The sequence below is a fragment of the Thamnophis sirtalis genome, unplaced genomic scaffold (genome assembly GCF_051295495.1).
Source record: "Thamnophis sirtalis isolate CommonGarterSnake01/CBP01778 unplaced genomic scaffold, rThaSir2_p1.2 scaffold_6, whole genome shotgun sequence".
Lineage (NCBI taxonomy): Eukaryota > Metazoa > Chordata > Lepidosauria > Squamata > Natricidae > Thamnophis > Thamnophis sirtalis.
In genome coordinates, this window is record NW_028261386.1 from 77,834,923 (window position 1) to 77,850,997 (window position 16,075).

At 39.2% G+C, this 16,075-nt stretch overlaps 1 protein-coding gene across 1 annotated transcript in view; it reads right to left on the minus strand.

Annotated features, from left to right (window-relative positions):
* The window catches only part of TULP4 (TUB like protein 4), a 64,471-nt gene that overhangs the window by 6,545 nt on the left and 41,851 nt on the right, over positions 1-16,075 (minus strand). The window contains exons 4-12 of the mRNA XM_014057588.2: positions 15,706-15,886; positions 9,254-9,388; positions 8,304-8,470; positions 7,207-7,431; positions 5,826-6,060; positions 5,125-5,269; positions 3,279-3,423; positions 2,421-2,514; positions 1,546-1,689 (exon numbers count right to left, since the gene is read on the minus strand). Coding sequence (XP_013913063.2) covers positions 1,546-1,689; positions 2,421-2,514; positions 3,279-3,423; positions 5,125-5,269; positions 5,826-6,060; positions 7,207-7,431; positions 8,304-8,470; positions 9,254-9,388; positions 15,706-15,886 — 1,471 coding nt within the window. The remainder of the gene's footprint in view (positions 1-1,545; positions 1,690-2,420; positions 2,515-3,278; positions 3,424-5,124; positions 5,270-5,825; positions 6,061-7,206; positions 7,432-8,303; positions 8,471-9,253; positions 9,389-15,705; positions 15,887-16,075) is intronic.

Consider the following 16,075-nt stretch of genomic DNA (forward strand, 5'->3'; position numbering starts at 1 on the left):
CTTTGATTTCTATGTGCTGTCGTGGACAAATCTATGTGTTTAAGACTTCCATTTGTCTAATAAAGAAACTAAATCATGTTTGTGAGCCATCTGCCAAATAAGCCAACTCCTGAATAAATGCTTACGTGACTAAAGAATCAAGATTTACAGACCAGGCTGGTATGAAACCAGATAATCTATTTAGGTAAAATTAGGCTCTTTGATGTAAATTTAACAAAGTGAATAGTCATATATTAAATTTTAATTTATATAATTAGAGCCAAGCAATTATGAAAACACAGTAATAATATAACTTGAAGATTTTAAATGTACCTATCCACCACTTTAAACTCAACAATCTTTAAAGAATAGAGTTGTACTAGAAATGAATAAATGCTACCATTAAAGACATTTGAATATAATTTGAAGAAAAAATTCTGATTTTTTTTTTCTTTCTAGTTTCAGTTGCATGTTGATGAGGTCTTCAATAACTTGAAATGATGGGTATCCAATTTACACAGCATGTAAATATTTCTTTCTATAAAATCAAGATATCATCTGTCCTCCTAAAACCTGGGCATGAAAAAATAAGATGAACATACAAATCTCTAAAAGTTCCTGTCAATATTGTTGTTGCTTAATCTCCGGATAATTTGGCAGGAATAATATTTAATTAAGGCATATTTATTTTATCATTAAGAAATGCTATTATCTTTCTCAGGCCTGAGTAATTGTGATTGCAAATCATATTAAAACCTAGCCTCAGAAAATTTGCAAATTCGTAAATGATGTAATCCTAATGGAGATGATTAAATTCCCAGTTCCTAAAATGGCTGTTAAGTTCCCAAAAGTCTTAATTAGCAATGGGGAGATCTCATTGGAATCCTAGTTTATGCATAACTAATAACCAAGTCAATTAATTAACAGCATGCCTACATAATACATAGATTAGCTTTTATTTATGCTTTCTTGTTTACATGTATAGACTGCCAAACTTTCTTTGTCCCCTTGGGTTAGTTCTTAATGTTGCTATTCAGAACATTATAAGAACTAGAAGCTCCATGAGACTTCTTTAGCATATCTCCAGCTTTATTCCTCATAGGATCTTGGGAAGACAAACTAGAAAGAACCGACAAAGTCTTGGACACTGCCAAGAATTCAAGTTCTGTCAAATTCCATAATTGATAGATGCCTTGTACAATATCATCCAGCTCTTGAGGCCCTTCCATCTCACAGCCTTCATCAGATCTCTCAGCTCAATAAGCAATATAATGGAGGAGGTTGGTAGAGGGAGGAATTATCTGCACTGGTCGGGATTCCGTAAAGGCTTCTTAGGATCTGTTAAGTCCCTGATGGAAGCACTAAAATAGATAATCAATTTTGGAGTCCATGGCCTTGTTGCAAACTCCAAAGCAAGGAGTATGCTCACAATGTCTCTTTATGATTGTCCTTATACATGCTTTAAATCAGGTTAAGATAATTGTGTATCCTGAGCTCTTTATTTCCAGCAGAATCATAGTTTGCGTACTCTGTAAAGGAACTATAAGTATTCAAGTTAAATCTCACCTGGCAAATCATCTTCATCTTCACTAAAAACATTGGGATTGAAAACAGGTAGGTTGATATAATCAGTAGAAATCTTCCGCACTTCTGGGAGATAAATGGTCATTTGCCTTGGCTGAAGATGCAACAGGCTGGTTTTATAGATGACTGCAGAAAGGATGACCAAAGAGGGAGGAAATAGAAACCAAAAATGCAAAGTTGAAAACAAAAATTGAACCCTTTAGGCCATACAGAGACTTAATGAATTAACAATCATTGCACTTCTGATTTGGGTGATGTGGACCTGTGAATAATTCAATAGGAACTGAAGCGTTACCCAGAAGCCTCTAGAGATTTTGAAGAATCATTTCAGATCATTTACAACAGTAGTCTCCAACCTTGGCAACTTTAAGACTTGTGGACTTCAACTCCCAGAGTTCCTCAGCCAGCTTTGCTGGCTGAGGAACTCTGGGAGTTGAAGTCCACAGGTCTTAAAGTTGCCAAGGTTGGAGACCACTGATTTACAAGACTAGCCATCTCCCCAAATAACTACAGTGAAAATCTATTCATAGTAACTTCATCACCTAACGTATGATTATGGGAATGCTCCCTTCCTGCCGAGATATAGCAACTGGCATCAAACCACAGACAAGACAGAACTTGACAAATCCCTTGTCAGACCTGCAAGCCTGACAAAGTACATCTGGACAACATCACTATCAATTTTTAATGCAACCAGACATTTCTATTCTAAAATGTTTTTGTTGTCTGCTCCATTAGTTACACTTTTAGTATTTCTACACAAAAAATGTGTGTGTTTTTCCTAAAAAGAAACTGCTGTATGCATATCTGGTTAGGAAGAAACTGAAATGAAGGTAAAGTTCAAGATTAAATTTTACCTGCGCCGAGATTGGTTGGTAGGAACGCAGCCAAGCCTACTATTTTAAATTTGGTTCCCCAGATATTTGATGTGACCTGAGCAAGATAACTGTGCTGCAATGAAAAGACATAAGAAAAAGAAGCTCATTAAAAAATAATAATTTTAGAGCGTTTATAAACATTATTTTAATCAGGATCCAATCTGAATCAGTCACTGGAATCAGAGATTTATTCTTCCAAGTGTTTGGACTCCTAGTGGAGCCTATCTTCAGCGAACTTCTCTCTCTCCAAAATGTGTGCACTGGGCTGTTCTATGCATAGTACTTACGTGGTCCTAGGTTGTGTGTGTGGCCTTTCAGTTGTTAATTGTTTTAATTATTTCAATCAGCTCTATAAGATTGATTGGCATTATTATATCCAGAATATATGTGGGGCCACTGAGGAACAGTGGCTTGTCTCAAGCCACCCTATGAAACTGAAAGTGAAGTCCTATTAAATCAGATATTGGATTAGAACCATTATCTAAATGGAAGTTTCAGCTGCTGTGACGTAGCTCAAAACAAGGAACATTTTTATGGGATGCAGCATTCTTCATTGAAGATGATTGACTAATTTACCATATTGGGCCAGTCTGAGCTGATTGATTGATACAATTTTGACTTCCAAGTCTAGCCCAGAGAAAGTGTGACTGAACCAAAGTCATCCAACCAGCATCCATGTTTATGAAAGGATAGAACTTCAGTCTCCCCACTATTAGTCCAGAATCTTAAGCATTCTTGAAGAACATTTTAATTTATCAGCCACCCAACTCCAATGGACTCTCGGCTGATATAATGCTGGTAAGTAAGCAAATACGTAGATAGGTGGCTATGAGGTACCTGAATGATGTCTTCCAAAGGAAATTCTCTACGAGTTAAGCTAGGTGATCCTATCGAGGGCTTCCTTATTGGCAATCTGGGAGATCGTGATATCTCCTGAGCAGCTCGTGATAACTTTGGAGATTTGCGAGCTTCTATATTAATTCTGCAATAAAATTTCAAGTTACTTATGCACAAATCGATACGCTACATCTCTTTACAACACAATAGTCAATATAAAACAATACAATACAAAGCAGAGTTGGAAGGGTCCTTGGTGGTCTTCTAGTCCAACCCCTGCCTAGTCAGGAAACCCTATACCATTTCAGACAAATGGCTATCCAACATCTTCTTAAAGACTTCCAGTGTTGGAGCATTCACAACTTCTGGAGGCAAGCTGTTCCACTGATTAATTGTTAATTGTTCTAACTGTCAGGAAATTTCTCCTCAGTTCTAAGTTGCTTCTCTCCTTGATTAGTTTCTACCATTGCTTCTTGTTCTACCCTTAGGTGCCTTGGAGAATAGTTTGACTCCCTCTTCTTTGTGGCAACCCCTGAGATATTGGAACACTACTATCATGTCTCTCCTAGTCTTTCTTTTCATTAAACTAGACATACCCAGTTCCTGCAACCATTCTTCATATGTTTTAGTCTCCAGTCTGTGGTCTATGATTCACTAATATGATCAGCAAGATTTACAACAGTTCACTTAATGACCATTCAAAGTTACAACAGCACTGAAAAATGTGACCATTTTTCACACTTATGACTATTGTGGCATCCCCATGACCACATTTTTTTTCTTTCTGGGATAACATTCAGGTTCAAATCCAGAACAGTTTTTTGCCTACATATCAAACACGAGCATCAGGTTTAATATTCTGTGAAAACTATTCTCAGGTCAATAGGGATTAGGAGAGGTCTAGGACAGTTTTCTGCAACAGGAACATTATGGCTGAAATACTAAATTTTCAAGAAGGATAATGCCCTAATTTGCCCTTTTCAAAATAACTGATCCGGAACCAGTCAAAGAACTACTCAGTTCAGCCCAATACACATCAACAAAACTATAAAGTTCAGTAAACTGAAAGGAGAAAGTTCCTCGCAACAGAAAATTATTCAACTGCAGAATAGAAACTCTCTTGGCAATACTGATGAACTGGGCAATCGATCTGCCCAATTAAGAGCAAAGAAAGAAAGAAAAATTGTCTGGAAAAGAACAAAAAACTTGGCAAGTACCTTGTCACATTTTACGTTTCACCAAACATCTGAAATTGCTCAACAGCAGAGAGAGAAAAAAATTTGGCGTTCACTTTGTGCACTGATTTGATGAATGTTTGATTACAAACCTGGGAATCGTGGCTACTTTACTTTGGTCCTTAATCACAGAAAATAAAATAAGGTTCTTATCAAGCATTTCTTAAATGGCCAGTTTCTTCTGCTCCAGGAATATTACTTTTTATCAGGGGTGGGCTTAAAAAATTCCAACAACGGGTTCACTGCTGGGTGGGTGTGGCCATGGTGGGTGTGGCCAAATAGGCCTCCTACACCATGGTGGCGGGACGATGACATTTTTCACCCTCCTCAGGCTCTGGAGGTTTTTTTGAGCCTCCGGGAGGGCAAAAACTGCTTCCCTCGGGCTCTGGAGACTTTCTGGAGGTCAGAAACAGGCCCGTTTGGTGGTTCGCTGAACCGGGCAGAATCCTAGCTATAGGATCATCCAAACCCATGCAAACTCCCTGCTTTTTATTCTAATTTTATGGGGCAATATTTTTGCATATGCATATACATAATAATACATACCCAGAAGGATATATATGCATATGCATTTGAATAATACATTCATATACAGATGGGAGAAAGAATACCTGGGAAGTTTGGGTGATTTACTAGCACGAGTGATTTTGGGAGATTTTTTCCCAGCCCAGTCATCACTCAGTTCAATATCACTGGAATCAGAGCAGTTGCAGCTGTCAATCATAGTGGAAATCAAGCTGTTTCCATAGACTTCATCTATTATATAAAAGGGGGAAAAAGGAAGACAGAAGCATTCACAAATCAGATACAATTATAGCTCAGTCATCTACAGCTTATTCTATAAGTAGTAGCTGCTATATAACTGCAATATGGAATACTCTGAATTCAAACAAATAATGTTCAGTTATCTGAATTGACAAGCATTTCTACAAAATTGGGGGGGGGAATGCTCTGAGCAGTTTAAATATTTCCTTGGCCCTCCTGTCAGGTCAAATAATATTATGAGACTACAATTTAAAAGACAAATTGAATAGCTGATAAGAGAAATAAATAGCATGGCTATTCTTAAGGAGGCAAACTAGTTTTATGGATTAGCAGAGGAAAAAAATTCTATGTCATTCTAATCATCCTTTCCATGAACAAGTTTAAGGCTGATACTAGAGAGCAGCAGATTGACAGTAGAACTTCTGTGCATCTTAAAATATGCTATTTCTAATACAATACATGATATTTGTGTAAGAAATCCATGCACAACATGACTCTGTCACAACTAGAACTGTAATCTAAGAACAGCCAACTCAAAACTCTGTACCTGCTTTTCCATCTGTCTTAGGGTCCATGATGACAAACTCAGGCCTGAGTTTACTAATTCGACGACCTTTCAATATAGGCACCAGACCACCCAAATATTCTAAATACAATGTATAGCAAGGACCTCCAACTTCTGGATCATCTTCTGTCCGCTTCATTGTACAGTGAAGCCTTTCATTGCCAGATGTTGGGTAACTAACAAAATCTCGCATGTTGTTAGGGTCTGGGATAGGAGGCTGGGTTAAATGTAGAATTAAAAAAAAGTCATACCACTCATTCTCTCACCACCTTTCTATCATTCAAGAAGACCTGCTCAATGTCATTCTGGATTTTGCACATACTTCAAACTAATTCAATTAAGCCTTTGACTTTATTCAGTTATAATGAAAGTTTTGTTGTATGCAAAAGTGTAATAATCAACAGTGATGTTAGATAAATAGAGCTTTTTAAAGTAGGTCCTATAAAAGCCAAGCACAAAGCTTTTATGATTCAGCTAGGAGATGAGCTACATTTATGGTTATGCAGGTTACTAAACTAAACATCGCTTTGATTTCTTCTTATGAGACCTTGAATTTAGGCCAACGAATTCAATGGAAATTGCTTTCAAATAAAGGCAGGGAGGAGAAGTGGCAATTTAACAGGAGGTCTTAGCCAGTGATATTATAATATCTCCATAACAAGGAGGCCAACTTTCTGGTCTGTTTTGGGGGTGGTGGTGTAGAACTGATGTCTTCATTCAAGCCATAAAATCATTTTGCCGCTTGAAAAGCAAGGGGAAAAAAAATAAGGCTATTGATTTTCAAAATCTCCTCCAACATGCAAATGTGGTTTAGAAAAATTAGATACCTCCTTACCCCAGGAATGCTTTGAGGATCAAAATATGGGTGCTTGTGAAACCCATACAGGTTGTGGGTCACCCACCACTGTTGTCAAAATTGCTGCCTTAATCTACAATGTGATTCTGTACTTCATTTTTTAATGTCAGTCCCTTCTATAGCAGTGTTTTTCAACCTTTTTGTGCAAAGGCACACTTTTTTCATGAAAAAAATCACGAGGCACACCACCATTAGAAAATGTTAAAAAAATTTAACTCTGTGCCTATATTGACTATATATAAAGTAATTTTCCCACGGCACACCTTACACTATGTCACGGCACACTAGTGTGCCGCGGCACAGTGGTTGAAAAACACTGTTCTATAGTTTAAGATAGACTTATCTTCCATTCTATATTATAGTTACATGCCATACTATACTATACACACCCTAGCACTGATGATGTTACCTAGAATGAAACATCTGCAAGAAAACAACCAAGGTCAGAGAGCACCAAGGACCCCACATACTAATTTTGACAAGTTTATCACCCTTCCATTTGTTTACCTTTATGGTTGGTGTAAAGGCAGTGGTTAGGTATGAACAAAGCCGAGGAGGCAGGGTTAATTTACTGATATCTTTGTCGTCCCTCAAAGAGCTGGCAATTGTTTGTTGGCACAGGAGCTGTAAGCTGGACACTCGGTGCTCTACGCGGACAACATACAGGGCAGGCCCAGAAGCCATGAGCAGACGTGAGTCCCTATGACCCCAGCAAATTGAGATTATGGGGCGCTGTGTGGAAAAAAATTTTTTTAGACTTTTCTGTATCAATGAATCATATTTTAAAGATTTTTCAGTAGGATGCATTTTATTGTCCACATGCCTTTCCACATAACTCAGGCCTGAGAGGTACCATATTTTTCAGAGTATAAGACAGACCTTTTTCCCTCAAAAAAGAGGGTGAAAACCTGGGCGTGTCTTATACACTGAATACAGTATTTTTGGCCTCCTGAAACCCTGTCCCCTTCCCCAAAATGGCCGTGTATAGCCTTTAGGAGGCTTCCAGAGTGCTCCTGGGAAGAGCAGAAATGAGCGAAAAATGGGCCGGTTTTTTTGCTCAATTTTGCCCCCCCCCCCAGCCCCCAGGAGCACTCTACAAGCCTCCTAAAGGCTATGCATGCCCTGTTTATGACAAACAATGGGCCCGTTTTTGCGAAAAACAGGCTGTTTTTTGCTCATTTTGGGCCCTTCCCCGCCCCCCCGGAGCACTCTACAAGCCTCCTAAAAGCTATTCATGCCCATTTTTTTTTTTTTTTTGGTGAAAAACGGGCTGTTTTTGGGAGGTCTGCGGAGTGCAAAAACTTTTTTTTTAATTTACCTCTTCAAAATCTTGATTGTTAAAGATTTATACCCTATATTTGCTCTGGAAAGTCGGGAGGGGAAAGGTTGGAAGCCTTCTTATCATTTCCATCTTTTCTCCATTTTATTAACAATAGTTAACAATAGTTATTAACAGTAGTTAAATAAGTCACAATGACTCTGTGTAATTCATAATTCAGTGATTCGTATCTGTACTATCACGCTAGCAATTTTTCTATTTGAGAATATATATTGGGGGGCTTTTACCTTCTTCCTCAGGTCATGCTCTTCAGCATAACACTTACCTGTACAGGGGTCTCCAACGTGTAGATGTGTTCTCCATGAATATTGTAAAACTTGACGAGTGCACTTTTCAGAAAAGAAGCAGCGTTAAGTTCAGCCAGTTGGCTTAGTTTTTCCATGCCTGCTACAGCCAGCAAGTCTCCTTGTGTGCACCACTGAGCCACTACATCTAAAACCACAAAACAGCAGAAACTTAGCAAATAGATCCTCTCATAAGATCCTCTACATTTATCCTAGACTCATCTTCACCACAGGAATGTTTAAGGCGGCTGCCACTAATTAAGAAATAAGCAAAACAGCACATGAATGAACATTATAAAAGTAACAGTAACAGTCCATCCTCCCTAATTATTCTTCCTGTCTTATCCTCCATGTTGAGGCAAGCCTTTCAACCACCAAGGGGCATTTTTTGAAGGGTTTCACTTGACAGAAAGTCTGGATTTAGCCCTCATTCAATTCATAAGCCATGATTACTAAACCATAGAAGTTGGGTTCATGAATCATGCTAGGCCACCTCCCACATTGTGACCTTATGTTTGCATGAAGAAAAAGGATCATAGAAAAGCTATAAATTTGACTTCATCTTACTGACAGTTAATTAAAACAATTAATGTTGAGTATTCTCCAATCACATATTTTCCCCTTCTAACAGTTTAAAATTACCATGTTAACAACTTTAGGAAGTGTGAGGGAAATAGAGTCAAAGTTTTTGAGAGGCTGAATAACTGAGCTGAGTCCAAGATTGAACCACAGACTGGGGGGGGGGGGGTAACAAACAGCAACAAAACTAGCAACCCTTTTATTTGAAAAAGAATCCCTTTGTTAAGTTTTCCTTTTTGACAGGTAGGTGTCACTATCGCTAGGAGAAAATGTGCACAGTTGTTGAGCTTCATGACACAGAGGCTGTCATAGCAATCAAAATTTAAGCAAACAAGGAATTTCTCTTTTGTACCTTTTAACCCTGAGCGGATGGTGGTAGGAGATAAGTCATCATAGTTGTTCATTAAGCTAATATCTCCTGATGTGAAGCTGACAGTGAGAAGCTGTTTGGTGTTCTGAACTAGGACTGGATATACCGCTGGACCATCTGCAAGGTAAAATTAGAAAGGAAAATAGATGTTTCCAGTTCGACAGGAAAGTCCTTATAAGTGAGACAAGCCCCATCCTCCTTCCAGGATGATCTATAATGTTAATGCCACTAGGTGGCTCAGTGGCTAAGAGACTGAGCTTGTTGATCAGAAAGGTTGGCAGTTCGGTGGTTTGAATCCCTAGTACAGGTCTCGTGCGTGAGCAGGGGTTTGGATTAGATGACCTCCAAGGTCCCATCTCTGTTATCGTTTACTGTCTTAATACTGATCCCTCAATGAACCATCAAAATCCAGGTTTCTCTTCCTCAACCCAAGTGCCTTCCTGATAAACTAGACTACAATCTCCATTAATCTCGCCCCATGCTGCAAAGGATATTGCCATTATCACTAGGTTGGAGAAGACTGCCCCACTCCTCAGTTAGAGGCCTTGCTGCAACCACTCCAAAGGGATTCCTGTCTTTTGGTCTATCTATTAGTTGAGAAAGTTGCCACATTTTGTAAAAACTAGATTTATCTTATTTATTTATTTGCTTGTTTAATTACTTGATGGAAGACCTGTTTCCCCTTAAAAATACATTTCACATCATGATCAGAGTCCCCTACAATCTGTAAATGGATCACATTGATCCAGGAAGTTATGAAGACTTCTACCCATGCAGTGTAGCTTCATAAGTCTGCTTGCAAACTTTTGACACCAGAAAACTTTCCAAAACACAACATTTTGCTCGCATAGCTTGGAAACAAACCAATAAGTGCCATGAAGTATTTGTCTCTATCCAGGCTGACACATAGAAAAAAGGAACTGACTTGGGCCAATGCAGAGGCATAGTATGGAGTGCCAATTATGCTAAGAGAAAAAAAAAGTTTGGAGTGTTTGAACTATTCCCACCAGTATCCAAAGGTTGCCAATAAGAACCTAGTGGACCAGATCTAGCTCTTGAAGCAACAATATTTATGACTCACGTTTCATAATATTCTGATGAACATGCGGGAAAAAAATCCTGTTGCATTTCAATTATGAGAGAAAGCAGCATATTCACACCATATTCTTTTATTCAATGTTTCTTTCAGTACTAATTCATCCATGTTCAGGAAATGAAAATATATATATAGCGGAGGGGACCATTCATTTCTCAAGAACTCCAGATCTGAAACCTCTTAAGATTGAAATATTCATGTTTCATACTTAGGTAGCCCATAGTTTAAAACAGAACATGACCGTCCATGAACAGGCAGAACAGGATGAATCCCGAGAACATAGAAACTACTAAAAAACAATGTCATGTTTCCAAAAAGTTATTTCTTTGGTGTTCACATATGTACTTTATATATTTTACACACACACACACACACACACACACACACACACACACACACACACACACACTGTATATTGTATATTTGTAGCACCATCTTCAACACTTATTAATTCTGGCTGCCACTGCATGAGAAAGCTCTTCTTCAAACATCACTCTAGATCAGTGGTTGCCAACATGGGACCCATGCCCCACGGGGGGGGGGGGGATGACCCGACAAAAGGGTGAACGACAAAACCGCGTCTGGCTAAACCGCGTCGCTGACGTCATCAACGCGGCGACAACAGCCAGCACGTCGAAAGAAGAGCGCTTTAAATAGCGCGTCGAAACAAAGCCGATTTAACTTAAGGTAAGGGTTAGGTTTAGGGTTAGCTTTAGGGTTAGCTTTAGGGTTAGGTTAAGGGTTAAGGTTAGGGTTAGGTTAAGGGTTAGGGTTAGGTTTAGGGTTAGGTTAAGGGTTAGGTTTAGGGTTAGGTTTAGGATTAGGTTAAGGGTTAGGTTTAAGATTAGGTTTAGGGTTAGGTTTAGGGGTTAAGTTTAGGTTTAGGGTTTACAGCGTGCTTCTTTCTCGGCGCTGTTGTCGCCCTGTTGATGACGTCAGCGACGCGGTTTAGTCGGGCACGGTTTTGTCGTTCGCCCTTTTGTCGGTGAACCGGGGGGCGCAATTAGATTTTTAATGGGGGCAATTTGAACCTTGTTTAAACCAAGTTAACAGCCTTTTAGACCCCCTCCATGTGAGTAGAGTTCACTTTTTGAGCAAAGTAAGAATTATATGTCACAGGGGGTGCTTCAGGATTTTAAAGATGCTTAGGTGGGGCATGGCCAAAAAAAGGTTGGGAACCACTGCTCTAGATGCATTCTGCTAAGTTGTGGAGAACTGAAAACCAGTATCATATAACTGAGACTGTTTTATAGATCTAATTCAAGCAACTCCCTCCTACTCTTCTAGTGAGTCAAAACCAGATCAATGGAACACACAATGCTTCATAAGAATATGTCAGATTAGCATATTCAATAGAAGTAGGCTTGAACCAAGTTCACCCACTGCTGACTGACTCAGCGTAATTTACACACCTGCCAGCTTTATTCTTCTACAGCAAGGCACATGGCACTGTAAAGCAATCTCAGAATAAACCTCCTGTCCTAATTTATTATAAACCAGAAGTTTTCCAATGAAAGGAAACAGCAAAGTTGGGAGCAGCAGCCTGTTTCCATAGATTCATCTGGCAATGCCATAAATAGTGGAGTTTGCATGCTCAAAATGAAAACCAAATCCTTGGGGGTGGGGTGTTCCTCTTTTGCTTTCTCTCTTTGGTCTTGGGAGGGAGGTTGTTTTCTCTTATTTGATAGGATATGGGCAGAATAAGGCAACTTGACTTGAGAGCAGAGGTGAAATCTACTTACCTTCACTACCGGTTTGCAAATGTGAGTGCATGCGGCACCTCCGCGCATGCGCAGGACCTTCCACGCATGGACAGAGCATCAAAAATTGATGTGATGATGACTGGGCAGGTGGGCAGAGCCTGCTACTGAGTGTGCCTGAAAGGCAAGTAGAACAGCGGGGGGGGGGGGGAATCTGCTGTGCCACATGAATTAGATTAGCGCTAATATAAATTGAGTGTCACAGCTGATCATCGGAAAAACTGATTCACCTGAACCAATAGCATTTTTTTACTGCTGGTTCGGGAGAACCAGTCCAAACCAGTAGCATTTCACCCCTGCTTGAGAGGTCCTTTCGGTTTGAGACTTAATGGAGGTGGAGTGGATCTGTCTTGATTGCTACTTTGTCCTTCTAGCAAGAATTCTGAACTCATAATGGAAGCCCCTGTTACTTACAGAAGTGAAGCATTTGCTCCCTCTCCTCTCAAGAGAAGTGGGACACTATTTTGCCAAGACACTTCAGTAGACCTCTTCTAAAATGTGCATAGTTCTAAGGGCCACCTTTTGAATTTGGTGTCAATCAACTCCTTTTTCAATTCAGATAACCAGGATGCAACTGTGTTTATTATAGTGGTGAGAGAGACAGGGATCCAGGCTAAAATATAAGACCCTTCAAAACTCTGAGTACTGAAAGGCAATTACTTAACATAACCTCTCTACTGTAGCTTCTTAGCTTGAAGGGACATAATATAAAGTAATCTGGGGATCTGAGATACTTCACTCAAGAAACTTGATTTCAGAAAGGTCCCACAGATGTTGGAAGATCCTCTTTGGGGCACCTCTAAAAAAGTGTATAAGGAAGAGCAAGAAACTGTTTTAACTGAGGGATATGCTATATTTCCTCAGATTAAGGACCATTAGAGTTGAAAGTCAGAACATAAGCACCGCTAAGACCAACCAAGTAGTTGGGGCAGAATCTAATAATTATTTCCATCTATCTAATAATATCATTCTAAAGGTAAGGTAAAGGTTCCACTCGCACATATGTGCTAGTCGTTCCCGACTCTAGAGGGTGGTGTTCATCTCCATTTCAAAGCCGAAGAGCCAGCGCTGCCCGAAGATATTCTCCATGGTCATGTAGCTGGCATGACTAAATGCCGAAGGCGCACGGAATGCAGTTACCTTCCCACCAAAGGTGGTCCCTATTTTTCTACTTGCATTTTCACATGCTTTCGAACTGCTAGGTTGGAAGAAGCTGGGACAAGTAATGGGAGCTCACTCCATTATGCAGCGCTAGGGATTCTAACCGCCAACTGTCGACTTTTCTGATCAACAAGCTCAGCGTCTTAGCCCCTAAGCCACCACGTCCCTTAATAGCATATATAATAATATCATAAATAATGATATCAGCCTACCACCACATTAAAAAATGACTACATTTTGCTATTCATTATTTTTTGCTAGGACTCTGAGACCACACCTATGGCTTTAGCGGGCTGCACATACTCCTGCTTTAATTGTTCCACTGGTTGAAAGTAAGTTGGAATAGCCTAAGGAAGGCTGGCAGCTAGAGATTATCTCTTTCTACTTCCCTTTTGATAAACAAGGAAATCTTGTAATTAATAGCAGTCAAGCGACAGATTAGTTTTTGAAATAAGTAAAGTACTTGCCCTTTTGAAATTCGTGCTTATTGTCTTGTGTTTTGGTTCTGAGAATAGAAAATCATGGAAGAACTGATAATGTGAGTTAATCTAGCTGTTCAATGGCTTCAGACAAACAATTCCTTAGTTTTGTGCTTTTGACTGGAAAATGTGTCTAATTAAGCAAAGTATGCACGCAATGTACAATGTGCAAATTCAATCCTCAGCAATGATGTGGAAGAAATGTAAAAATCTAGTTAATATACAACTTATGCTACTCCGTTTGCAGATGTCATAAACATTCAATGTCCTTGTTCAAAAAATACTGCAAAAATAAGGGTTTTTAAAAACATCATTAGAGTTATTTAGAAGAGGAACCAGATGCCAAAATATTGCTATATTCAAATATAAGAAGATATCTTATGAACTAGAACTAAGAATTTCAAAAGAAAAATACAAAGACAAGAATAATTCACCAGGTGTTATTCCTCAATACCCGATATCCAGCAGCATATTGCCTTTGATCTTAGGGGAATCAAAGTAGTATGATTCCAACTAATAACTATTGATAGTCTGATCTTCCCCAAGTTTGTGTTATTCATCTTTAAACTCATTTAAATTGGTGGCAATGACCAGCAAATTCCATAGTTTATCTATGCATTTTTCATCAAATATTTTTGATTCATATAATATACTCAAAGAGCTCTACAGAATTTGGAAATCTTTTCAATTGTTATGAAGATGTGTTGATCCTGAAAATAAATCAGAGGTCTATAGAGTACTTTTTAAATCAACTTTGCTGGTGTCTAATTAGAAGATGACTATGGATTCTAACTGAAGCTACAGTGCCAAAAAATATGGGTATTGTTGTGGGCCCCCCAGCTGCCAGCAGAGCTGGCATCAGACTCGGACAATGAGGAGGTTGGGAAAGAACTTGGGCCAGTTCTGGAGCCTGGGAAAGGCTCTGATGGATGCTCAGCATTGGACACAGAGATAGAGCTAGGGCCGTCTGGCATTTCCCAGCCAGAGAGGCAGTTGCCTTTGGAATCAGAGAGGAGTGAGGAGGTGAAACAGCTGGGACCTGTTCCAGATCAGCGTATGTGCAGAACAGATAGGAGAGGTGAGCAACGGAGGACAATGAGCCAGCTTGGGAAGCAAAACAAACGTGGATTCTGACTGGCCCCTCCCTGGCTGGGGAATAAATAGGAGGAAAGTGGAGTGGTTTGGTTGTCGCAGACAACTGTTCGCATTTTTGGAAAATTTGTGTCTTATGTGTTTTGTGCTACAAAGACTGCCTTGCCAAAACTGAGGTTTGTCTGTTTGAACTGACTTAATTTTCAGCCTCCCAGCTAGGAGCTGACAACCTTACATTTAGCATAACAAGCTAATAAGGACTATGGTTTCAGTTAACTTATTGCTGGACTCTTGCCTGGACTTTCTCTTGGTGAATGCAGTTAATTCCCAATGTGTAAATAAAGATGGGTTTTCTTTGCACGGAATCTGCTTCTTGCTTCTGTGAAGGCTGGGTCAGAACAGGTATGTACATGTGCAGAAGGCATAGATGGGGAAACAGATAACCCAACATTTGAGAAGATGCTATTAATTTATCAATCTTATTGAACATGGGACTTTCCTGGTAGATTTGAAATTTCCACCATTGCCAGGCTATTGTAGTCCCAAGACATTAGGAGAGCACTAAGATGGGGAAGACTGATTTATAAGATATCATTATATAGTCAAAAATGCATAACAATATACAACTAGGAGGTAAATGAGTCATACAGAATGTAATGGTAATTTAGCATCCCTGTGAACTTAAAATTAAACAATTCTTGCAGTATAAAATTCCTCCAAATGAATTTGGAGAACACGGATGTGAAAAGAAATATATAAATGTTTGGAGCACACAATATATTGTCTTACTATCACAGTGAGAAGCAGGACAAAAATATACAAACACTGAACTGAAAGAAAAATGACCTTGTGGTGGGGAATAATCATCTGAATCTGTGTCACTCTCGCTACTGTCTTCCACCAAAAAACTTGGGTAATTCCAGGACATACTAAGGATGCCATCGGACTCATGAAGAAGAACATGTGCCAGCATTCGGCCATGGCAATCCATAACAATAACCTGACCATCAGCAGTACCAAATAAGACCTAGGAAAAAATATACCATCATTAGTAAAATTATAAAATAACCAAAATTTAAAAAGATGGAACAATGTTTGACCATTTTACAGCTCAAGTAATACTCAGATAGTAAAATGCTGAATAGTCCACATTCATAATGAATACAAACTAGATGCTGCAAGAATAATCTCTATTGGCCTCAAATAAACTCATCAC